At 41.7% G+C, this 27,641-nt stretch overlaps 1 protein-coding gene across 17 annotated transcripts in view; it reads left to right on the top strand.

Annotated features, from left to right (window-relative positions):
• ATP2B2 (ATPase plasma membrane Ca2+ transporting 2) overlaps window positions 1-27,641 on the top strand; it is a 2,164,916-nt gene that overhangs the window by 1,677,682 nt on the left and 459,593 nt on the right. For all 17 annotated transcript variants that reach the window (XM_069643898.1, XM_069643899.1, XM_069643906.1 and 14 more), the window contains one exon: window positions 18,823-19,064. In XM_069643898.1, coding sequence (XP_069499999.1) covers window positions 18,823-19,064 — 242 coding nt within the window. The remainder of the gene's footprint in view (window positions 1-18,822; window positions 19,065-27,641) is intronic.

A 27,641-nucleotide genomic window follows, 5' to 3' on the forward strand; every position in this document is an offset into this window, starting at 1 on the left:
GGAAATGCCTTATATGGACATTTACTTCCCAGGTAAAGGTGTGGCTTTCATAGGCTAAAGGACACTATGTGTGTGTGCCAAAGAAGGGGGTTTGGACCTCTGCAGGTTCTTGCTGGTTCTTTGCCCATTTTGTTCTTTGGCCTTCTTCCTGCATTCTCAAGTCAGGAAATGCCTTATATGGACATTTACTTCCCAGGTAAAGGTGTGGCTTTCATAGGCTAAAGGACACTATGTGTGTGTGCCAAAGAAGGGGGTTTGGACTCTCTAGTCTCAAAATACCTCTCTTGTGCCAGAATGTCTGTTGCTGCGTGACCATTGGCTATACATGATTGGATAGCCACAGGCTGTTTGAATGATGCAGAGCCTTACCATTGGTGGGATTGGGCTTCCTCCCAGCCTGAATTTTGGATAAAATCAGGTTTCCTACAACTCGTCATGAAATCATTATTGAAAATAAGACTTCTACTAAGAATTGGAGCCCTAATATAACCCGGGATATCCACTGCAACTGACCAGCATCAACCCCTGTGCTGTCCCAGTGGAAACAATGCTCCTCTGTACTGACCTTAAGAATGCCTCCTTTGGTGCTTTAACCCCTTGACTGGTGGGAATAACCGGTCTTGACGCCTTCTCAAGCATCCCCTTCTCAAGGATCTCTGCTAAAACTTCAGCTGTATCCCTGGACAAACCGGTGTGCTGACCAGCTCTCTCCCTCGCTGCTGTCATCACAGTTTTGAGTAAAGCATAGGAACTTTGCAGATCTTCAATGTGTGGCTCAAGTCGCCTGCTCCTGCATCTTCAGACATCTCACACAAAGAAAAGCTGTGTTTGCCACTGGACAATTGCCTTTCACCACCTGACTATGGTGATCTTTGTTCAAACTTCATGTCCCTGAGGTGTCCTCTGGCCGTCTGTCCTGCAGAAGTCTACACCTGTCTTCATTTGGGTCTTCATATCAAAGCTGTTGGAAACCGATCCCTAAGTACTAGCACTGACCAAAACTAAATTCAGCAAAACAAAGTATCGCTGACCCTCAAGTAGAGAACTATAACTGACACACAAGCCTGCAACAAACTCTGAAACCTCCACAAGTGCTATCTGGTGAACTCGGAGCCATTGGGTCCGTCTATATACCTGTTTTTCTCCACCTGACACTCATAGGGAGTGAAAGTGCGACAATAACTCACTGTTGCCTGATCTTTGCTGTGGAACATGGGTATGGATTCCTCCCTAGGCCCATCCTAGTGTTTTGGGATTGAGTTGAGCCATGATCTAAACTTTATCTAGCTTTTTATCAATTGTTATTAATTATAACCACAAGCACTGTACATATGTATAAAAACCTACTTGAAGAAGTATATTCCTTGAAACTGCTGAGTTTTGGTCACGTGGCCCAAACAATTTCTGGAGTGTACTTAATAAGATTGAGGGAAGCTGCTTTGTGTTGTTTCTAACAAAGTCTATTTATTTCTAAACATCTGAGTACTTACCTATGTTTCACAGGTCATTAAATCAAATACCATTCTAGCTCTCCTAAGGGTGAATGTGTATATATGTTGTTTTATGGTTTTGTGTGACAATGTTTACCTAGCATTATTACCTGCTTAGTGTGAAAACTAAAAAATAAATAATTGCATTTTTAAACTTACCTCTCTATCTGGAATTATTGGTGGTGCATTGTGTAGACGTATAGTAGCCCTAGACTACTCTCATACCCCACCTGAGACTAAGCATTGCCACTCTGCTACTGTAGCTTGATTGGGTTTGCCTAACCTTTGAGTGTCTTCCTTGTTCGCAACTACATCGGACATCTGATGTTAGTGGAGCAAGCAACTGTCTAAACAATTTAAAAACAAATTATACAGTATAGGGGCAATTATGCAATCTAAAAAAAATTGATGTTGAGTTGATGTTGAATTGAATTTCTCAGTGAACCATCCTGAATTATGGTATAGGACAAAAGCTGGCGTGTTAGAATAAAACTGCTACAACAACACAAGTGGCAAGAAAAGTCCAAATTGAGTCCACTGTGCTTGCTAATAGTTAGTAAAAGTGACTAAGGCTGCAGTTGACTGGTAGGTGTGGGTGCATTGCCCAGGTACACCACAGAAATAGAAAGTCCAAGTAAAAGATTCCAGTCACTTTGTGCCAAAAGTATGAGGATTTGGAAACTGCTTAACTTGCAGAATTCTTTATTTGGACATGTACAGCCTGACACATGTTTCGAGCGTAACCATGCTCTTTCTCTGAGGCTGGTTCTAAATGCAGTATTATAGAACAATTGAAAACAAACAGATACTATGCAAGTCAGCAAAGAGATTGGCAAGGCCGGACAAACACAATAAATATTGCAAACCGTATTTGTAACATTCAAATATATATATTCGTGCATCAAAAGTCAACATTAAATTTCGTACAAAATATGCAAAGTGAATATAAATTCCCAATTCGTAAAGAAAAAGGAAACACAAAATACCGTGGAACATAATGTTTTCCCGTTGGAGAAGAGAGTATTAGAGGGAGGGATATGGAAAAAGAGACAAAAACACAATTATAATTAGCATGGGTTCTGTTTTGAAATGGATGGGTGAGATACCTTAAAACTGAGTTGGATCTGGTAGGGCAGGAATGGTAACCTAATGACCTGTCAAAATACATTAAACTGTGACAAGGAAATAAAAAAGTGCCAGCGTTGCTGTTAGAAGGTGGGCAGATATGAGATCTGAGTTGTCAATATGGTTAGAAGTGCTTAGTTCCAAATTACGTAATAAATTGCACGATAAATTAACAAGACCATACCTTTAATGCTTCTCTTTTGTGGAACAGTACTGTGATTGCAAAAGACGTGACATTTTGCATACGCCGCAGTCGACCATCATTAAGGACATGGTTGATGATCAGATGCGAGAACATGTGAAAAAGAGAAAAGGGCAGATGTAATCATTGGCGGACAGCTCATTGTCACCTGCATTCAAAATCCTGACAGAGCATTTGACCTGTGTCTGCGCGGGGTCTAAGGGACCGTATGTAAAACATCCTAACTTGGTGGTCAGCTCGTATCGGATAATAGTCCCCACGTTAGTGCCGAGCCGCTTGTACTCCCATATATTAACTACGGTTGACTAGCCCGTGATCGGCATATCCTGGAGGCGGCAAGTGCCTCCGCCATCTTGGATGAGTATTTGATCATTAAAAGGCCAATGTGAATGCCACAAAATCGATTCAAGTTGCATGTATATAACATGGTAAAATATATATATAAACCTGGACTATATAAGGTTGTGATAACTCGAGGAGAGTTTAAACGCTATTTAAAGTCCTTACATTGACAGGTGTCAGCATATATCACCAACTAAAGAGTATAACGAGCTGAACCTAAACTGAGATAGCAAAAATCACTATGAATTAAATCCCGCGGGACTTGTTAGGCAGTGGTGTGACAATGAGGAGTCCATAATATAAATGCACCCAAACTCCTGCATAAAACCTGCTTTGCTATGCACCCATGCACCTGCTAATACGACATTTGTCGGTATCAAATACAATGTGCATTGAAATTAACACCCCAATTGGTGATATGTGAATATTATCACTCGTTCATTAAATGAGAAATTAGGGATGGAGCTAAGCGGCACTGACATGTTAGACACTCAAATCACAGACATTGTTAGAGGAGGACTGCTCAGAGAGACAAGTTAATAAAAAAACAGCAAATTCATGGTCGTAATTTAAACCACAGTACACAGTCCTATATTTACAAATTAGCTGTGCTTCAAGCATGCATAGCTGCAAAGTCAAGCTGCCCCCGCGTGGGGTCAACCTGACTCTGGCCAGACCAGCAAACCTGATGTCCTCCTTAAGGTCCAATTGATGACATTTTTGCCAGTGGCTAGCCAAGGAATATTTTGCATCTTGACTAGCAATGGTTGACAAATGCTCTCTTATCTGTATTTTGAGGGGTCTAATGGTGCTGCCAATATATTTTTTGTCACACACACAAATTATACAGTACACAACAAATTTAGTATTACAATTGATAAAAGAATCAATGAAATGTTCCTGACCTGAACTGAATTGAACACTTTTTGTTTCTAAGGCATAGATACACATCGATCAGCTGCCACATTTCCGAAACCCTTTATTCTGTGCCATATGTAGCGAAGTCTGCTTGCACAATTATACTGAGTAGATCCTCATGTATTTGTAGGGACCTTAATGTATCAATGACATGAAGTTATCCACGTTATGAAACTCTGTACATAGGTCCGTAATGGCCAAACATAGTTCTGATTCTTTCACTTCTACGTGTTTGCCTTTTATCAGAGACAAATCCATTAATTGTTTGGTAGTGCCCACTAAAGGATTGAAGCCTAATTGAGTATCTGAAATGATGTTCCCATCATGAACCCAGGCACATCATTTCCTTAACATAAACGTCCCTAATAGTTTCAGTGAGAAATCACTCATTGAAATTGATCTGTAACATTCACAATGAGCGTGGTCTCCATTTTTGAAGATGGACTTGAGATGTGCTCTAGAATGCCTATGATTTGTGCAGGGTTCCGAACAGAAAATCATATTGACTTTCCTCCTGAAGAAAAGGGTCAAATCAGAGGGAAAACTGGTAGCGCTGAGCCTAATGACAGGTGTCAGAGTCAGGACTATAAAGACAGAGATGGAGGCATACCTCACCCTCCCGGAGACTTACTAGGTTGGCCACTGGTGAACACCTGTTTATAGGGTACAAGACGTTGGGCCTGCCTGATCACAGTAAGGAATATGGTATGCTTCGGTTATATATGTAGTAAGTGATATTATGCTGAAACTGTTGCCTTTTGTGGTTTTAGAAAGAACCAGTCCATCCTTGTTTCAATTACAATGTTCATGGGAAGAATTCCAATAAAAAAAAAACACCCCAAACTCCTGCCTGAAAATGTGGAAGTGTTCAGAGACCATTTAGGCTACAATCTGGAACTCTGAGAGTTTCCAGATGGACATATTATATATTGCATCCATAGTTGAGATTAAAAACATGAATTCATCAGGAATTTACAAGTAGTGTGAACAGCACACAGGCCATACCATTGCCCAGTAAATATGCACGTAGTTAAACCCCCTAATGTTGCTTAATGATAGACATTCCTAGCAGCAAACAAATACATCCTGTGCCAAATGTTTTACCACTTGTCTTCGCAAGGCTAATGTAATATGTGCAGGTTGACCCATGATGTTTGCCTCTTTATTGCACAACTCAGCAAATTTGTTTTTAAACAGTATAGAACGATTCAATCAATGTTTTTAATTTTTTTATTTTATTTTAGGTCATTGACAGTAGCAGATTACATTTTTTGAAAAAGAACAATCTTGGCAGAAATGTACAAATCCAGGTCCAATGGCGGAATATTTCTTACGGTCGAGTCTTTGAATCTCTGCACTACCAATAATTTAGTTTTGAACCACTTACAGCATGCATACGCTGTGTAATATAATACAATATAATAACATATAAGTATTTTACTATTTGCTGAGTGCCCTGTTGAGGATGGGCTTGAGGGCCTACAATGCTGACCAATAAATAGTCTGACATCATGGATATGGCTGATCGTCTCACATGAGCACTGAGAATGTTGTTTAGTGCCACATCATGGAGAGAGTGGGGTTGTGTAGTCAACTTTTCATTAGCTGATCTGCTGAAGGAACAATGATGCAGCTGTTATGGAGGTGTCTCACATAGATGATCAGTGTCATTTCATGTCAATAGGCACGTGTGTGTCCTTGCACTAACACCATAACATACACTTAATGTCACCTGCACTAAGACCATAATGTTCATGTAGTCTAATTGGTTCCATGTCATTTCATCGCAGGATGAAACAAGGATGGGTTTCTCTCCATGGATATTTCAACGAGAAAACACATTGTTTTATTTTTTTTATTTTTGGGGGGTTACTCCCCCCCCTTTAATTATTTAACTATTCCCAAACACCCACACCCCATCTATATATATGTTTTTAAACCCCCTACAAAATGTCATGAATTTTCACATTGAAATAACAATGGAGAAAAGGCCAGCGTCATTTCGTCCCACGATTAAAGGACGTTGTACCGTCTAATTTACCCAAATGTACCCACATATGAAACCTCAATGTATCTGAACTGTCGACTTTCTACTTCAGTATTTTCTATTTTGCTATTTTGCCTATTTTGCACATCGTTGCACTTTTAATACTGTGGACTATTGCCACTGGGCCTCATTACGACCCTGGCGGAGAACCATGGTGCAATTTGCACCATGGTCCATGGCGCAAAGCTGCCAACTCCGCCATGGTGGTTGGCGGACTTACCGCCCCATTCCGACCTTGGCGGGGCGGTAAGTCCCCAATCCCCATTTACCCTTCCCCATTCCCATTTTTGCCCCATAGGGTATAATGGGAGTGGGGAAGGCGTTAATTACGCCACCGTAAATTACGGTGGCGTAATTAACAACAAGTCCCGTAGCGCCATGGATTTAAAAATCACCATGGCGCTACGGGAACTCGTAGTCAGGTGGAAAGGGGCGCCATGGTTTACGCCGGCGTAAACCCCTTTCCGCCAGGGTCGTAATGAGGGCCACTGACTGATTGCAAAAGTATTATATTCATAGACAAAAATATAGTGCTATATCATCCTCACTTCCCACTATCTACAGTAGTTTATTTCACGATTTGTCTTAGTGATACCTTTAACCTTTTAACTAGAGTACTAGTATGCGGGTGGTAGATGACTTTACAAAGCAATACAAGAAAAAAAGGGTGTTCATAAATAAGGCTAGAGTTCACTTCATATTTAAAGTACATTTGAAAGGATGTTTTTTTTTTTCCCTGTGGTTATGCATTTCTTCCATTTTCTGGCCTTCACATGTGAAACCTAGGACTGATGTAGTTATGAAAGTGATTGGCAGCTGCAACCTAAACAGGTTCGCACGAGGGTCTTGTTTTTAATTGAATTCGAGGTGCATGCCGCGCACGTCAATGTCTGGATGCATATAGAAATCACTGGAGTTCCTATTCAGTGACCTGGCACTGATTCCTGCACAGCGATGGCATAGTTACAGGCGGCAGTACACTTTGTCATACATAATGTCCAGCCACTCAACTGGAACTGGTTATAACAAAGAAAATCTCCCTCCATGTTAGTACTTTCACATCTCAATTCAGAGCCACTCTGCTGCTGCGTCTGCCTATTTTTAGCCTGTCTTTGTTGTTTGGGAGAATATGTTTAAAATGCCACTGGAAAATGAAGTGAAACAATCCAGGAAAGGTCAGTGCTATCGCAATGATGATTCTGGACCGCTGGTTTCAGATTTAAGGCTCAAAGGTTGTGTTTTCATCCAGGGTGGCTATTTCCCTCCAACAAACTGCTTTATTTTTGCATTGGATAAATTAGATGTATGAACCATAAACATCATAAGATATAAGGCTGACATATTTCTGCAGTGATATATAATCATGCACATTTAGTACACGGATTGGAGCAACATTTAGAGATTGGTTTTAGTGTTTCTAGTACATTATATGCAAATTATGACGGCAATATCGTACCTGGGAGCTGTCCTGGGAGGAAAGCTCAGTGTCAACGCGCTCGCCTTGTAAGCAAGACGACACAAAGCAACACAGGCTCGATCCCCCGGGTCCGCGTATAGAAACCTCTGGGTTTTTAAGTGCGTTATAAATACGCAAAATAAGACAAACCACAAGTAAAAAACAATTCCTGTAACAGCCCCTCGAAGCCTGCGGGGGCTGTATCAGAGCTTTAAAAATGCAAAATAAAAATAATAAATTCCGCACAATTGACTTGCATCCTGCAAATACGTTTCTAAAATGTCCAGATCCTTCCACTGTAGCACAAGATATATGAGGTGACATCATGAAAATCCCTGGCTCGAACTGTACTTCCATCAGTGCAGAGCGTGCAAAAAAGGCACATGGTGCCACTCTGGTGCAAACACACCTGCTTCTAAAATGGGAAAGAAGGATAAAGAGCATGTTAGATTAATCATAACATAGAATCTGCCATCATACCTGTGTGTGCCTCCTCCAGCTGAGTTTTTGCAGGCCGCACATCTGCCTCCCGAGGGACATGGAAAGGCACCCTCACATCGGTTCTCACACCTCGTTACGCCCATCTGCTTTCGTTTCATGTTCATGTACAAAAGGGAGGTGTAGCTTCCATTAAAAGGCGTGACCCTCGGCCTGCATTAACATTGAACATCATACCTGCGGCCTCTGAGATGAAAGAAACAATGCCTAGCATCTCCTCAACCTGCTCTCACCCATGGACCCCCCTGTACCTAAACCAAGTCTGGAGAAGCCACATCCTCGTGAACGCTTGCAGCCAGACCAAAAAAAGGTGACACAACAACAACAGAAATATTGGGCCTCATTACACGGACGGTACCGGTAAATCCTTACCGTCTTACTAGGAGGTCCCTTTGCGGGTTGGGGAATTTAACGCCTGCTTTTTGCAGGAGTTAAAAACCAACCCGCAAAGGGACCAGGGAGCTAATTACGGTACCGCAATTTGCAGTGCCGTAATTAGCACCTTCCCCATTCCCATTATGCCCTATGGGGCAAAAATGGGAATGGGGAAGGGCAATGGGGGAAGGGGGAATTACCGTCCAACACCCTTGGAATAGGGCGGTAATTCCCCTTTCCACCAAGGCGGTGCCGGTATTTTACCGGCATGGACCAAGGTGCTAATAGCACCTTGGTCCACCGCCATCCGTGTAATGAGGCCCAATAATTGATTGAAAGGAAAATGACTATGAACTGTGTTATTTCAAATCAAAAACATTGTACTCTTGATAGTTTTACTGTGATATTCATTGTATAGTGTGTTATTCTGGAAAAGTAAAACTCAAGCTTTGCTCTTGCTGTTTATCAGGTGTTATCAGTACCCTTTGGTGGAATCAGTCCCCAAAGTTGATAGCTATCAATTTGTAATTCCATATATAATTGTACACAAGATGCAGTTTTTGATACTTTTTATTTGGCTAATTGAGAATACTATGCAGAGATGGAACAAAGCATTAGCTTGTGAAGTCCCACTGACTTACAACACATAGATAGCAGGGAGTTCAAACAAATGTCTTTGGTTGTCACCTACCACACAACTCTAACACAACTGAATAGGATTGTTAAGGACCCATACGCAATTTTTAGCAGGGATGATGAGCTGAGTGACATCTTCAAAGATGCTCCAAATTGCATACATGCAACCCAGAAACCTAGCATAATTTCGGACCAGGAGTACATTTACACTAGATCAAGTACAAAAAAGACTTGGAACATATGCTTGCAACATCAGGAGATGGAAGCATGGCAATAGATCTGCACTGGATGATAATAAATAATTTGCATTTATATTGCGCTATGAACCCTCAGGCATCTGAGCATCGCTTATACCCACGGTGTGTGGTGTTCATTTAGCAACCTCAGAAGGATGAATGAGTTTGGATGGATGAGGAGTTTGAACCTGCCAGGATTCAAACCTGGGTCGGCAGGCTCCGCACAGACGTCAAAGTGAGCGCTATACTCGCTGTGCTATCTGACCAGCTATATGGATGTGCAATAACAACCCTGCCGAACTAAACACTACAGATACAAAGTACATACAACTGCAGATCATCATACCTTGAATACCTCGTCCAATGCAAACAACGAATGCAAGGAAATGATGTGGGTGAGACATGCAAATAGCTGCATGAAAAGATTAAGCTACATAGTTGCACTCTCTCAAAATGCATATCAGATAAACCAGTGGATTGATATTTCTCACAAGAGGGGCATTTTATTGCAGAACGTATTGGTGATGGTTTTAAAAGATGATCTCTCAAATATCACACACGGATGGACATGGGAGCTCAAGTACCTGAAGATGTTTAACTTAAAGGGCAGAGGTCTGCCAAAGTTAGAAGACACCCTTTCATTTCCCACCAACAGCTGTTAGATACTACTGGTCAGGACCCCTAATGCGTGAAGGGCACAGGACACCAGCAACGGAAATCTTGGGTATCTAAACTGAAATGGTGGCACCCATTAACAAGTATGTGTCACACTGAAATAACAACAGACACTATATCGTTCAAAAATGGGTACCTTATTTTGAATTTCCCATTCTGTAATGCAGTGATGAAGCTGTTTTAAAGCTTGAGATATAGTGAGGTAGCATTGTAACAGTTAAATCTTGAGTGCATATGTTGTAGTACCACATTATATAAAAGCCACTTCAATATTCTGGTACTACAGAGAGGTTGCAAAACTTATTTTTAGACCCTATGTGAGGAAAAGGCAATGACGACCCTGTTATCCAATAATGTATTTTCAAATCTCTCACTTTAACTGCCTTTTAAAATTACATCAGAAACTTTATGAAACTAACCGCATCCATCTTAAGACTCCCTGGGCCTGGGCCTAAATTAACCGTTACATGTGAACAAGATGTGTTTTTTTCTTTTTGTTATCAAATGTGATTCGCAGAATGTGTATTCTTTCCAAACCAGCATGTGTTCCCTGCTTCCAGGAGGTTTATGATAATTTAAATGAGATAGACATTCCAGATTCACAATCCAGGCAGACTGTTCCATCAGCCAAAGGAGTTACTTGTTATTCCTTCGATTTCAGAAAGATCTGTACAGTGGCTTTCTTTTACTAATCATTTAACTCTGTAAGATCTGATGAAGAAGTCTGTGGGACTTCAAAGGCTAAGCAGATCCAATGGCTGTACACCACATCTCGATACACTCTCCAAAGCTCTGCACATAATTTCTTCAGTAAAACCAGATCATTTTCAATAGGTTTGTGAATGTGGATGTCATAATTGAATTTTTAAAATAGAATCTTGTACGTATGAACTTGGCAAGAGAGTGCATGTTTACATTGAATGGAAGGGAAATCATTGCGGACCTTACAAAACTCTGGAAAACACTCTTCACAATGACAAGTCCTTAGACCCAAGCTAGTTAGCTTTTGTTAAGAAGGAAGGAACAACACAATTGCAATTCAGCACCAGTAACCATTATTCAATGTGATGGCCTTATTAGCAAACATGGTATGATGTTCTGTATCATAAGTCCTAGAGAGGTTGTGTACCATATACTCCTAAGGTTGTCTGATATGTATTGGCATAGGGTATGTTGGATATATGTCATTAGTACATGTTTTCATGTGTTTATGAATCAGTAAATGTAGAACGTAATTCCAGCCCCCAACGGAAGACCACATTCCGTCATTTATATATGTTTTTCTCACTATTTCCAGCTCACTAACCAATCACCAAGTTAGTTATGGGGCTCTGACTGCCTGTAAAAGCTACATTTCAAGTTTGTATTTGTAATGTGTACACGCTGGTCACTGGGCAAGGACCCTGAACAGACTATGACACAACATTTTTTTGTGCTAGGTTGTGAGGGTGTACTGTAGGTTTTTTCAGGAGTGACTAATGGGTATTTCTTGTGGTCGGGAACAATGCCTATTAAGAGGGATTGGTTTAGCATTTGTATTTTAAGAGTTTATAGGGAACATTGGTGTAATGTAGGCTGCTAGGCAATGGCCCTCCAGTAGATTTGTTGTTTCAGTCTGAATATCTAGATTAAGCATCTCCTACAACTTTAAGTATTTGAAGTTTCCTAATGTTGAATATACGGGTGAAGGTTGGCAACAGATTTGAAGGCAATTCAGAGTTCATTTTGGTATCCACTTAGCAGATTTGTTTAATTTAGAAAAGCTCAGGTGGTCTTTGCAGTGTTGTCGGATTGCTCATGGAGACTTTTAAAGAATGTCCATGAACCCACGGAGGGGCCCCTTTTAAATAAGTAACACAACATACAAGGATGGGGATACAGAATAGCTCTAACTCCAAATAATAAGACTGACTCAGGAAGTTGGCAAAATATCTCTCTCAACTGTTTTATTTTCAATTGTCTAAAACAGGCATTTATACCGGACATCAACAGACGTTGCACAGCATAAATCGCAAAGCAATTCATTAAAAAAACACATTTATATAGTATAGATTTGTCATACGTGACATCATACTACATGGCAAACTAAGAAAATCTACAGAGTGTTGTGGGTAGATTTAGGAGCATATTTAAGTATACTTTCTATATAGGGACGGGTTGTGATTGGGTCTCTGCAGTCAGGTGGACAACTTATGCCCACCCCCTAGTGCAAGTCATCTTCAACATTTACACAGTACATCACTGGCTCTCAATCTATGAGGCCTTCGTTATAAGGACTTCTACAATTGGTTGGCGCACTTGTGCCCTTCTGGAACATTCAGCTCACTAGCAGCACTTCAGCTGGTACCCCAGGTGTCAGTGGGTGAACTTGACCGTGTCTCCCCAACAGAATGTGTACTTTTTTTGTCTGGCCTCTCCCTCCCTAGCACATACATGTACCCAGGGTTGGCTCAACAATCCTGTTGTATTCACATTTTAGATTGTATTTCATTGACATGTTTTGTACTGTGCCACAGATAGAGCACCCATGGGAGGTAAAAGTGAGACAGAAACAGAGAGCAGTTGGAGTGTGGGAAGGGAGTTTGCAGTCGAACAAGGGCGGTTGTGAGTTCAAAACAAAACCCATGGTCACATTTTTTATTCTAAAATTGAACTCTTAATGCACATCGACCCTGAGTGTAAATTGTCTCATTGAACTTTGCAAAAAGCGATGGGACACCACTTCATTGAAGGAGATGCAGTGCAGTGTCCTTGCAGGGCCTGGCACCAAAAAGGGTCTTCCATTAGAGTTACCCCTAATCCGGGGAAACCTGTCAAAACTGAATGTATTTCTTGAAATGTAGATTTTTTTCTTTGACATCAGAATCTCTTTGGGGGGGAAATCCATCGCTTTTGGCAAAAGTAAGAAAACCCTTTGCTTTCAGCCCAGTGTTTACGAGGCCGACGGACATCCAAGAGGCCAGCCCCAAAGGAAATAGAGTGTCTGATAGGGTGTTGTTTACTTGCAGCTCCACAGTGTATTTAGGGCCATGTTCCGTGGTGGCTCGATGAATGAGGCAGAGCATTTTAATGCACACTCTCTGCTCCATCAATAACCAACACAATCACTTAAGATTGGATGAGGTGGTCTTGATTTCTGAGCCAAAGACCAATTGAGCTGCCGGGTCCAGTAGTAGATGAACTCCATTAAGTGCTTTTGTACATACTGCTGCAGAAGCCGATATCTGACCACATATACTATATATCGGAATCTGCAAGAGGCAGAGTCATTTCTCTTAAGCTCCATGTCTAACATTTTACAATCAATATTAGGTCGAAAAATATTTTAAAAGGTGACTTTCTGATAGTTGTACACAGAGATGGCAAAAGCATCAAGAATGTTTAAATCGGTGGTTCGCCAACTGCACCTGTGATCCAAATACATAACCAATATCGGCAATACCTGCACAGATTGCTGATATTTCCTTATTGCATTGCAAACCTGTGCATTTCTCCTTCTCTGCCTTCTTGTATCTCCTTCACTGCTCATTATCTTTTGTTTTATCAAGACATACCTGTAAAACCTGACAATTCATATTTACTGACACACAAATCTACTGTCATGTCCCAGATGTTGGGAGTGTAACTGCTTAAAATCTTTATTTCGACACTGGTGCTGGGGACACCCAGTCACCTATAAAATGAATCAATAGCATTTTGGGTGGTTTGGAATTCATGTGATCACCAAACTCGGGTGCTGATTCGTTTGGAGAAGTTCATCTGGGAATGCCAGGGCCAGGAGAAGGTGTTGCCAACCACTGTAATTCTGAGCTATGCCATTCCACACTGACACGTGTTAACCTGGGTGAGTGCCAATAGAAAACAAACACTTTGCGCATGCGTGAGATTTAATGGCAGATACATGGAATCCTCACGTATAGAATGTCGCTATTGGGCTTCAGCCATTCAGGAAGGGCATCAGCAAAGAACCGTTCCATGGGAAAGAAGGCACCATCTTTGACATTCTGCACCCCACAGCCATTGTCATACGTTTACATTGACATTTTCTGCCTGACGATTACACAGAGCACCCTTATTTAGAATGCACACACGTCAGGTACAAGCTAACATATGTGCACTGTCATCATTTCCAGGAAAAAGAGGGGCCCAGCTGCATTTTGCACTAAGTCACACATACATGAGTGCCTGCGTTGGATGAGCATAGGAGGAATTAATTCAAACATACATTCCATACTGTATTCCAGCCTGTAGAGGTGCCCGTATCTAATGACAATTACCTTATCGTCATTAGAGTGAAGTGATTTTCAAGGACTAAGGGCTTCTAGTACATTAATGAGGATGCTAAGCTTTGCCCTGTAATTATTCCTGCACATGGCCCCATTTTCTTCCAGTCACTGGAAATAAACTGGTGGGGATGTTTAATACTTCTCAGGCTACAGGAATAATCTGCTATGTCTCTTCCACCTAATCGTCTGGTGAAGTGTCTGGTAGAAAAGGGGATTGGGAAGGAAGGCCCTGTGCACCCTGCATCTCCCTTTTGAGGAGGCACCTGTATTCCCTCCGATCACGAGGGTTCAGTGGCCTCCATGTCTGCCCCGTAACTCACTGGTTGATAAGAAGTTCAGGGAGTAGCGCCCTCTAAACCACCACCAAAGGTAAGTCCTATCAGCGAGTCTGCTCCGCCAGGTCAATGTTGGTTTTAGTTCCAGTGCTGCAGGGAGTGGGTTAGCAGAGAATTTAAATGCTTCATGCATACAAGCGAATGAATGTGCAGCACATGTGGGCAACAGCAACCGCACAGCTATAGGTATACGTGGAAAGGGCTTTTTGAATGTAAGTGCATTTTGGATTACACATATTGAATTTAAGCTAACACTAAGGTCAGAACTGCACTGATTACCTATGTGATGTAGGCACATTCTATACACGAATGTGTGCATAAAATCCATGTGCTCTCTTGTCAAACACATCAAGCATGATGTACCTGTAAGGGGACATTCAAAGGTGAACTTCCTGTAAACGCTACTGATGACGGAAGATGCGAGCAGTATGTACCTTAACACTCACATGCCTTTGTGTCTGCTTTATCTTGCATTGAGTGGTATTCCCTGTCGCCATTCGGTGCAATCTCTCAGAGTCACACAATGTGAAGAGAAGCAGGAAGTGACCTTAATGGGCACAGTGTGGTGTAGGAGGTGCCTGCAGATCTAGCTGTGGAGAGCAGAGAGCATCTGAAGGAAGACCAGCTTGGCATACAGATGCTGTTTGTTATGAAGCAGTGCAGGGGAGGATATGCTACTGCCAAGTATCTGATGCCATATGTTGGGGAAAAGAATGTCACGCATGGAGCAACAATCCGGCAACTCTATTTTTGGCAACATGAAGAGTGTAGCAGATGTAAAAACAGTTTATACATGTATTTATTAGTCTGGCACTTTAATAAGACTTCTCAATTTGCACCTCAATTGCTGACTATTATCATAGCATGTTTAATAAACGTGTTCTTCAAAGTAAAATAAAGTCATGCCATGGAAACACTATTTAAATGTATTTTATTTTTAAATGCCAGCATATGTTGCTGAGTATTATCATAACATGTTTAATACAAGTTTTGTTTAAACTGAAATAACGTCAAGCCATGAAAACTCAAATTAGATGTATTTTGTTTTTAAATGTAAAGATATTTGTCTGAAACACATAAACTATAACCACCCTTTAATGCTAAAACACGATTTTTAAATGTTGCCCCTCTCTTGCTTGCACACGTTATCTGCTGTGCAGGTGATGTCACTCATGATGTTATAAGTGATGTCACAAGTGATGACATCAGTGATGTAAATTATGATGCCATCAGTGGGTTTAGGGGGCAGCGTAATGAGGCATCGTAGTTAAGACAGTTCAGCTTCAGCACCTATCGAATTTCAAGGGATTTCTGGTGTTCACTCAGCACCTTAACGTCACTTCATCTAACGTTTTTTTTTTTCTTTTCACCAAATTTCAAAGGTTTCATTGCAACAGATTGTCTCACCTTAACATCACTTCAACTAGGGTTTTTTCCACAGAATTTCAAGGATTTTGTTGCAATTAACTTATTTACCTTATCTTTCCCTTAACTAATGTTTGTTTGTTCACTGAATTCCCATGGTTTTGGTATGCTACACCTCCCACCACCTGTAATTCTGTCTTTTTTTCTGATAACCTACCTGATGTCATATCATTTGTTATCATTATCTGTTCTTGAGCTACGCAACATCAGGTTTATCAAGTATTTCCTCTTTTGTGTGTCCCCTAGATAAGAAGGGATTAGTAATGGTGTACTGTAACAAGGATGGGTGAGTGGGGTTATTGGGGGACTTTGATGAGGCATCTCCCAGTGATGAAGAGACCAACCTCATCACTGTCACTGAATACCGATAAGATGTCAATTGAGTGGATAAAGCAGCCATTTCCAACCAAGAGAAAAACCACCACAGGAGCTTCACATCTTTCCTGTGTTGTCAGTACTTTAAGGTGACTGAAGAGACCCCTCTATCAGAAGTCGAGAAGGGACAGCATTTTGTGGTGGCATACGAAGGAGAGGATTTTCCACAGTTCATGCACAAAGCCTGGTCATCATAGCATTCAACCGCCCGATCCATTACCACTGGGAGCAAATGGATGAATGTTTCAATAGCAGGCTCTGGCAACAGGCAATCCACTTTGCCTTGCTACCCACCGCCGCACCTGAAACACCACAGGAGGAAGCAGAAACATCCTCACCAGCTGTGTCATCTGCTTGACCTCTCCCTTTGAAGTCCTCTGGCTCCAGTGATAGGATTGCTGTATCTGCTGCCCCAGTGTTGGACCCTGCTGGGTCAGTAGGTGGCATATTTAGCTGCACAAAGTGCTATATGCAGTCAGCACTAAATGTAGCAACGTTTGAGGTAATTGAGGATGTCTGGGTAGAGCATGGGCACAATTGCTAGTAGTTTTTAGTTTTTTGATAGTTGTTTTACTCCCTTTTTCATGTTTGTTCTTACAATACTTAAAGAAAAAAAAAAAAAAAAATATATATATATATATATATATATATATATATATATATATATATATTCAGTGAAAAACCTTGTTAAAGGGACATTATGGTTAAGTTGCACAAATAAGAACCTATGAAATTCAGTGAAAAAACTTTGTTAAAGGAACGTTATCTTTACAAGTAAAACCGAAAATCCCCAGAAATTGGCCAGTTATGGTAAGCTAAGCAACCATAACTCACGCCACCATTGTGCACTGCTAACACTAACACCCAGGACATCAAAGATGACATCACATATGTAATGCATGACATCACTGATGACATCACCTTTTAAATTAATTGTCATACAAAGTTCCTACAATGGGTTGTGTTCACAATGTTGGTAGCAACATGTCAGAGGTGATTAGGAGACCTATCATGAAGTACTTCATGTATTAAAGAATGTACTAATCTAAACAAAATATTATTTTGGAGTGTTGTTGGTAATACAGAAACATAATCTTAAATATAGATATGCAATATGCATGGTGCAATGGCTGCAGCATGCACCATAGAAGTACAATATTTTTTTATTTGGTATTTTTTAATAGTACAAAAATGAATGCTGCATTATCATAGTTTTCAGTAATTTTAAACAAAGACTAAATCAGTGGGCACGTCTGTTGTCCGCGGACATCAGCCGGTCCCTGATTGGCCCAGGGGAGTGTCCATGTACCGTATAGCGAAGTGAGTCCGCAGACGGAACACAGATATCACTAATTTTGGTTAGCTATTTTTTGGTGGTTTTTAAAAATAAATACTGGACAAATTGACACCACATTTACAAAAACAAGCTTTCAGGATCAAAGGCTGCTCCAGGTGCAAAATTGGTGAAAATCCGTCCTGCGCTTTCTGCTTTAGGCGTGAGCCCTTTTGTTCCATTGCGTCTATGAGAATGTCCACACATTTTGGGACCCCCTCTATAACTTTGCCACCCTTCACAAAACTGCACCAAACTTCACAGAATCATTCTAAGGGAATCATATACTTTTTTGGCAACATTTTGAGAGGATTCGTCCAGGGAGAGTGAAGTTATAAGCCACCCAAAAAGTGTTCTTCCTATGAATTGAGCAACTGGACTATAACTACAAAGCTGCTTCCGCAGGCCTTGTAATAAAACTTGTAAAAACCGTCATGAAAGTTCAAAGAAAGATCTAAACTGGGAGGAGGAGGGCTTACTGTTAAGCACCACAGCAATCTTCACACCCTCCTAGTAATCACCGGCCATCCAGGTTTAAGGCCCAAATGAAACAAGGCTGGAAAATTGTAAACATTAACTCACTTACCTTACAGCACACTTTGGTGCCACTCCCTACTTCCTCAAATCAATTTTCTCGGTTAATGACTGTGACATCATCACCATAGAAACCAACTTCAAAAGTACTGCATGGCACAGCACTACACCCACAAGGTCATATTTCCTTTTTTTTTTAAATTATTAAATACAATTAGCCCCATGCAGGTGCCAAAGGTGTTTTAATTTATTTATCCTGACAGGATTCATTAGTGCCCAGATTGTAACGTACTGTAACATTATATTATGAAGAAGATTGAAAGATCCATCATCTTATCTTGATATGAAAATTGGGGATAGATTCCACTGTTCTATGCACTGATTCGCAGGAATGTACCCTCTTTACAGGTATTTGTATCTTCTTGTGCTAATAAGCCTTGTTTTGCCCCTTTGCTAATAAGGCAGCTTTCGTTGCACTGTGATATTCTACCCGTAGTGACGCTGTCTAATTTATTTTGTCTTTTTTCTTCTTAGCCACCAGAAAATGGTGTCGGCTTGCCACGTCAAGTTGGGAATAAGACAGAATGTGGCTTGTTAGGATTACTTTTGGATCTAAAGCGAGATTACCAACCCATTCGAAGTCAAATACCAGAAGAAAAACTGTACAAAGTATACACCTTTAACTCAGCTAGAAAGTCCATGAGCACCGTCATCAAATTACCCGACAACAGCTTTCGAATGTACAGCAAAGGAGCCTCAGAAATCGTACTGAAAAAGTAAGTACTTTCTTGCCTAATACCTTGGAATTTTAGCTCCATTTTACTCTTCATTCTGAACTAGTTAGAAAACATAAGAGGCTTGAAATCATGCATTGTATCCTGCTGGGTATACAGCCTTTGCCATCTTTACATTATATTTGTGCACAGAACACTTATGACCGTCAACTAAATTAACATCAATCATATTCCATGTCAAAATATAAGTCTAGTTTATACCAAACTGCTGCCACATTATGTTCTAATTGTATGAATCAAACAAACCCCACATTCTCGGTGCTTTTTCAATGAGATATTTCTTAAGTCCCTTGGAGCAGTGAGCATTAAGATCTATTGCTGGATAGTCGATCTCGAATTATGTTAACAAACAATCAAAAAAATGTGTTGGGCATTGTTAAAAGTTCCATTGCATCCTTTTTAAATATAGGTGAGGATCAGAGCATTAGGAAAAATAGATCACTGCGCTGATCATGGTGTGTGTCCTGCTGCTGGTTCTTGCGGGATAATGTTCAAATGTCCCGTATTGTAAGGTACAAAAATGTACCTTACAAAAAGGAAAGGGCCAGAAAACAAACATTCTCTGCCTATGCTGTAAGTCTATGGAACCTCCTCAGTGCTCTGGCGCTGGACCTTTAAAGTTGTGACCAGTTGGGTTGTGAGTCAGAAGCAAGTAAATGAAAAGTCTTATCAATTGAGTTTAGAGGTTTAAATGTTGCTTTATTGTCATGTAATTGCCCTGATCTGTTAGCACATACAGTGCCCGATCGCATACAGAGTGCCGGCACGTGCTTCCACCATGAAGGTCTTTGTCAAGGCAGATAAGTAAGAAGCTGTATTTGTAATCTTGGACAAAGTATTCCAATTGAATTAGGTGCTGGATAGAATACTTCCATGAATGTCTATCTCACCCAGTATATGCTATCCAGCACCTAATTCAATTGCATCAATACTGCTTCACCTTCACACCCCTCTTGAGAGAATAGCCTTCCCTCGGCCTGCATTATCACAAAAGGCAAAGAAGGTATATTGCTTGATTTCCCATGTTTTAGCTTTATGATTGCATTGTATTTTGGTTTGCAGAAGTGTGAGGGCTGAGTGGGCCATTTCACTGCTACTCACCCTTGTACTCGTGCGAGGCAGAATCCAATTTGTCACACCTTCCTCTTCTGTGTCCAATATCCCCAATTGTAATCCATTGCATATCCTCCATCTCCTCTTCCTTGTCCCAGTACCTAATAAGTAATCCTACCTGTACTGCCACTTCCCTCTTCCTTGTCCAAGTGACATATTAGAAATCCATTACAATACCCCCACCTCCCACCAGTACTCCCACCTCTCTCTGTCTCCTCCCACTACTCCATTACTACTAACTCTCTCTTCCTCATCTCAGTACCCAATATTAATCCATTATATTACCCAACCTTCCTCTTCTGTGTCGCAATACCCTATTATCAATATTATTATTATTATTATTATTATTATTATTATTATTATTATTATATTAATTGAGCGCGGACCTAGATTCGAGAAGCAATAGAGCACTTTACAGAGGTACACACCAATACAGAGCGCTTTACACTGGTGTACATCATTACAGATGCATAATGGAGAGCTTGTCAGTGGTAACAACAGACAAATATACTGCAGGGGTTGGATATGGAGGAGGACAGAGGAGGGATACAGCTATACCGAGTGGCAGGAAAGAGGGGGGGTGGCATCTAGTGAGTTAGGTGGTGCGAGGGGTGAGGTGATGGCCTAGGTGTTGAGGAGGAGAGACTCCTTGATGAGGTGGGTCTTGAGTTATTTTCTGAATTGTAGGACGTCAGGGTGAGTCTGATGCCAACGGGAGGAGGTTCCATAGACTTACAGCATAGGCAGAGAATGTTTGTTTTCTGGCCCTTTCCTTTTTGCAGCGGCAGATTTCAAGTCTGAATGTGAGCTGGCTTCTGGTGGTGCGCTGTCCACTGGAGATGCAGAGTTTTTCCATGAGGTAGCTGGATGACTTGAGAGCGACTACCTTATCGATGATGCAGCAATACTTGAAGGTGATTTGTGCATGCAGTGGGAAACAGTGAAGGTCGATGAGGGCCAGGCGATGTGGTCATATCTGCATAGACCCTTGATGAGGTGTGCAGTTGTGTGTAGGACACTTCTCAGGGGCACAAGGGAGGATGATGGAAGGCCTTTGAGAAGTGCATTGCCCCAATCCAGGTGGTATAGGACCAGTGCTTGAACAGTGGATTTAAAGATTTCCGGAAGGAGGAAGGACTTGACTTTTCACCGGAGGGAGAACTTATACTAAACTGTCTGAGTTGTCTTATCTATGTGTGTCTTGAAGGAGAGATGTTTGCCGATGTGGAACCCGAGGGACATTTGGTAGAAGGTGAGCTCGGGTGTGAAGGCCTCAGAGTTCATGGTTGATAGCCAGGTCTGTAAGTCTGGTTGTTCAGTGTTGTAGGTGAGGAGTAGGAATTTGCTCTTGGAGGGGTTCAGCTTCAAGTATGTACTGGACAATAAAGACTGGATCAGCGAGAGGCAGAATTTGAGCCTATGGATGTCCTTGGTGGAGTTGATCTTGAGAGGTGTGTTGTCAGCGTATTGGTGGATGTGGATGTTGTGTGTGGCCAGGAAGGCTCCCAGCAGCTCCATGTATAGATTGAAGATCACTGGGGAGAGGATGGAACCCAGCAGGATTCCACAGGTGACAGGTAGCATTGGCAATCTAGGGGAGTGTATCTGATCAAATTGCTTGCAGTTGATGAGGTAGAACTTGAACCAGCGTAGGACAAGATTGCTGATCCCCATGTGCTGATGTAGGGTGTCTGTAAGCACCTGGTGGTCTACTGTGTTGAAAGCGGCCTAGAGGCTGAGTAGAACGAGGAGGCAGGGGTGACGGTCGTCAAGGATATTGAGGGTGTTGTTGATCACCTGTATAGTTGCTGTCTTCGTACTGCAGCTGGGTATGAATCTGGATTGGTAGGTTTGGAGGAGATTGTTGGTGTCAATTTGTTGCTGCAGTTGTACGGCTACCACTTTTTCAATGATCTTACCTACAAAGGTAAGATGTGTGATAGGGTGATAGTAACCTAGGTTGTCGGGATCCACAGTAAGTTTTTTTAGTAGAGGGAGGGTTTTTCCTGTTTTAGGGTCAATGGGAAGGTACCTTGAGTTAGGGAGCCGTTGGTGATCTCTAGGTAGGGAAGGAGAGCTTATGCAGGGAGGGTCTTGAGGATTGATGCTGGTAGGATGTCATCTGTATACGACGTGGCTTTGAGAGCGGCCAGTGTTTCTACCAGGTCCTCTGTCGAGAGTGTCTGGAATGTTGTCCAAGGTGTGGAGATATTATGAGGAGGGACATGAGGTGGGTCTGTGGATGCAGAACTGGTGTCTATGTGTTGGAAAATTTTGCTGATTGTGTTGATGAAGAAGTTGTTGATGGCAGTGAATTTTTCGATGGAGTGTGGTATGGCAGGGTTGGATAGTGGGTTGACACACTTCTTGACCATTTTGAAGATGGCTCTGCTTTTTTGTCAGGTTCTGCTATGGTATTCTGATAGTAGCGGCCTTTGGCTGTGTTGATTAGTTACCGGCGGGTTGCTCGAGTTCCATGAGGAGGGCCAGGTCGGATGCAGCTTTGAGCAGCGCCAGATTTTCTCTTGTTTCATGATGCCCAATTATTTATCTGTTACATTACCACCACCTCCCTCTGCCTCATCCCTGTATCCTATAAGTAGTCTATTACATTAACTCCACATCCCTCATGCTTGTCCCAGTACACCCATAACATAATTTCTCTTTTCCTTTTCAAAGTACTCCGTTACCCCACATATCTGTTCCTCATACCAATAGCTCAATAGTAATAGTTACTCCCACATCCCTCGTCCTCGTCCCACTACCACTTTATGAATCAGTTACATAGACAATACCTCAATCTTCCTTGGCCCAGTGTTCCATGAGTAATACTTTATATTGCCCCCACCTCCCTCTTCCTCGTCCCAGTGCTCAATCACCTGCATTTCTCTCTGCATCATCCCAGTATGCCATTACCTACACTGCCCTATTCCTCATCCCAGTATCCTATTCATGATCCATTACTTTAGTCCCACCTTCCTCTTCCTCGTCAGAATGTCCCAGGCCCCTCTTCATCATCCAGTTCTCCATTCATACTCTATTCCATTGCCTCCTCATCCCTCTTCCTTGTCCTAGTACCCCAATACTAATCCATTGCATTAACTTCACATCCTTCTTCCTTGTCCTGTCGTTAGAATTTGTTACGTTATCACCATCTCCCAATTCCTCATCCAGTAATGAAAATGAAAGTGTGCAATTAAAGTTAGATTCACTGCAAGGGCATATTGTAATTGCACAATGAACATTCAAGTAACTGAAAATCCACACTGAACTTAAGAAGACATCAAGGAAATAATTCAGAGCGGGTCATCCCTGGTATACATACTACAAATACTTAATATACCCCTTTGGCATGGGCATTGTGGTTACGGCAACATACAAGCACATTCTCATTTACTGTATGTTCTCGTGAATCAGAGCAGCTGATCCCAAGCTGTAATATAAACGTTTTATTAATCAACAAAAATATATATTAAAAACACATATTATTTTCAACTTTTCCAAAGTGACATGTGCATCCCACAAGTGCCTTGAACAGCAACAACACAGTGGGCTTCATTATAAGTTTGCAGGTCTGGAAACTACGGTACCGGTAAGCTTGCCGGTACCGTAGTTCCCGGACTGACAAACTACGAGTTGTGCTCGCTGGTGGCTTTCTGCCCGCCAGGTCTGACCTGGCGGGCAGAGCAGCACCCGCAAGCAGAGCATGTCGGATGCACCGGCACCGTTTATAACTGTTTCTTATTCAGCTTCTGAATCTGACTAAATCCTAATAGAGCTGCAATCACACAGTTGAGACTTCCTTTGTGTGTACCCACTTGTGTCATATTATATTATTAATGTTATTAAAGAGAATTTTGTATTGGACATCAACAACCCCTCAATGTAGTTATATAACCACACACATATTGATTGTGAATTTCAATGAATTGATAGGAGTAATTGTTATACATTTTCCACAAGACCGTACATATGTTTGTACTGAGAAATCAAATTATTTTCAAAGTATCATGCCTATCCAAACACACAAAGACTCATTGTTGTAATAGTCCATAGAGGCTGTAGGACCAAGGAAACCCTAAAATGTGCCCAATGGACCAAATAATCTTTCCTCAGATGATCATCAAAACTGTTGGTGCAAAACGTGCACTCTTTAAAAATAACATGTTTCAATGCTACTCAAAGAAGAATGAACTTGTAAAATACATTTGTCTGAAGGACAGACAATTACAATGGCATGGTTCAGTGTTTCAGGGACATAGTTAGCCCGGTGTGTTTATTTTTTTTTTGAACCAATTTATTACATTTTTTTTCATTAAAACAAGAACACAGAAACAACAGTATACCAATATGAAATCCAGACCCCTTAATAAAAAATAACATATTCGAAGTTAACCCCCAAACTAATAAGCACAACATAATAAATATACCATTCCCAGAAGGGGAAAAGAGGAATAACGAAGGAGAAAAAAAAAGAAAAAAAGAAGACAAAACTCAGTGCTCAAGTTACTCAAAAGTCATTTGACACAAACCATGAGAAATCGTACAACAATATCATATACATTTGAAATGATATAAGGTGTTACTCATTTTAGCATCAGGCTTCTGCATAAACACATTTTTATACCAAATCCAAGTTCAGGAAATCCCCCCAAATCTTATGAAATTGTGATTACTTCCTTTGCACTGAGACTATCACCCTTTCACTATTCCAAATATGGTACATGTCATCCAACCAGCTGCTCCATTTCAATGATTTTGCTGTTTTCCAATCACGTAAAATCTATTTCTTTGCCACTGCTGCCCCTCTCAAGGCTCAGGTGATTTGATGCGTATTCAAATTCTAATATATGCTGGTTGCCCCCAGGATGAGAGTCTCAAAGTCATATTCCAGGTCTTCTTTTAACACTCTGTTCAACACCCCAGCATTCCCATTCCAGAATTCTTTCAATTTAGGGCCCTCCATAACATGCGTTCCAATCGAGCCTCTATCAATACCACATCTCAACAAGAATCTGCATCTACTAGGCCATGTTTGAATAGGCAAACTGGAGTTCAAAACACTTGATTAAGGATCTTTACTTCACAATCTGTTTCATCGATAATCATCAACATCTGTTTGATATTACCACAGATACCTATCCATCTATCTGTAGTCATTTCCTCTTTCAGATTCGCCAACCAGGCCATCAATATATTCTTATCTCTGAGAATCCACTTAATAGGTTGTACATCTTGGGGTCCATATGATCACTACCTCTTATCATCTTGATGTTGGTTAATAAATCCAATCTGTCTAATGATGGCAAGTTCACAGCTCTTCTCAACCTCCTATATTCACCATACAAGAAATCTGACAAGTTGAATTCATTTTTAAGTTCTCTGAATGTTTTCCATCTCAACCCCATATATAAATCTCCAACTTTCTTGATCCCAGCAGAGAGCCAATTACTCCAAAGTATCTATTTTAATCATTGGATTCAACCAAATTGAAGAAACATCAGTCTTTCCAGGATTCAATTTTGTCGTGACCTCATAAGCTCTCCAGGTTGATCTTAGGAAATCTGTCAGAACAGAACTGCCCTCACGACTTACATTGGTAGTAGGGTACAATGTTCTCCAATACTGGAAATGTTCTAAGATTCACAATCCAAGAGGAAAAGGTTCCACAACACACCAGTGGAGCTAGGAGAATGACTACATTCTCCTAGTGTGTCCCCCGTTCTTAGTAACCTCCTCTGAGCTATCTTAATTTAACTTCTTCAACATTTGTTGTAGTTCCCTGAAAGGGCTTCTTCCACTCTGTAATTGCTCTACTTTCTTTCTTTTGCCCGCACTGGGATGATGAAGAGGTTCCCTGAGTCCTCCTTGACTTCTTAGGACCCCTCCCTGTTGGAACTGGCCAGAGAATTTCCTCACAAGGTGTTCCACTACTTTCTCTTCTTCTTCTTATACTTCTTTCACTTTTGCTTCATGATTGACAGTCTCAAACTTTCCCAGCCCCCTCCCGGTTGAATTCTTATTCATGCTACCTTCTCTTGAGGATTGCTTCACCAGTTTCACCACAGAATTGTTCTTCTGCCTTCTACTTTTACTTCTTTTTGTAGGCATGCTTGTCTTCGCGTCCAGTGCACATTCTGGACCAGATGGTCTCCTCGTTACAGGTCACATCTCCACCACATTTTCTCATACTCCCCTTACATTCAACTAGGAGGTTCAGTGGTAGGCCAGATTAGGCGGTCTAAGTGCAGTACTTGTACAGCAGAGTTCGCCCACAGCAGGCCAAGCCACCAGCTCTTGATTTCTCCACCGGTTTCCAACTTACTCACAAGATGCTTCTCAGGCATCCATCTTTTCGCCTCTGCTACTCAGGTGAGCTGCCTCGCTGCAGTCTCCAGGAGCCCAATTCCACTCTTGTGGGATTCTCTATAGCCTCCTTGCTCACCAGGTTCTAATTCCAGATTCAGGACAGAACTAGAACTCGGACTAAGTCCTTATTTGCGGTTGGGTTTAAAAAGCAGGGACGGCCCAAGCATAACGCCAGTTTGGTTGACAACAGCTGGATGAGCATTCCTTCCACTTGATGGCAGCTTGCTGGTGATTTTCTTTATCCCTGTCATCATCATAGCAGGACTATCTCACAGTTTACAATAACACATGGTTACTGTCATGCGCCCTGGCAATTGGAGCTTATGGAGTCGTTGGAGGACTGGCCTCGATTGATGTTCCATCACTTTTCTAGTGCTGCATTTCAGAGCAGTCTATTGTTTCCAATATGACCGACCGCTGGGAGGTTCTTATTTTCATGTCTCCCAGCGGTCAGCATGTTGCAACCCTTATGCTGCCTCTTTCCTTTGGGTACAAACGCTGTTTTCCTCTGTTGGCTCCCTCCACCTATCCTTTCTTACGGCTCCGCTGGCATTTCTTCTCCGTTTTGCTTCCCTTGTTCTGCAGCGGGTGCTCGCCCCCGCTCGCGGCCTACCTTTGTCTTCGTGTCGTTCGCATTGGCGTTCTCCCCTGCTCTCTCTCTCTCGCTATATTTCGCCTTCATGGCTTCCCTTCTCCCCGGCCTCACTGTTTGACATTCTGCTCAGTTTTTCTCGGGTCCCCCCTTCCGGGGGATCAAAGATTCTCTCCCTCCATGGTCCCGATAGCTCAGGACCGCTTTGTCAGTTGCCAGGTGTATGCCCCTGTGGAACCGCACTTGATCATTCTCCTCTGTGACTGCACCAGATTCCAGCATAGATCCGGAGCCCTCCTGAGAGCTCATGTTCTGCACTATTCCCAGACTCCATTCTTGGCTCCTCCTCACCTCAACTGCCAGGGTTTTTTTGTGCCATAGGAGGCTTTCCCGTTTTCTTGCCAGTACCGGGAGAGAGGTCACTGGCTGGTTCTCACTGCACGGCCACAGTGGCTTCGTTCTGGGGTAACCGTACATTCACAAAA

Source organism: Ambystoma mexicanum, chromosome 2p (assembly GCF_040938575.1).
Source record: "Ambystoma mexicanum isolate Mex_15411 chromosome 2p, UKY_AmexF1_1, whole genome shotgun sequence".
NCBI lineage: Eukaryota > Metazoa > Chordata > Amphibia > Caudata > Ambystomatidae > Ambystoma > Ambystoma mexicanum.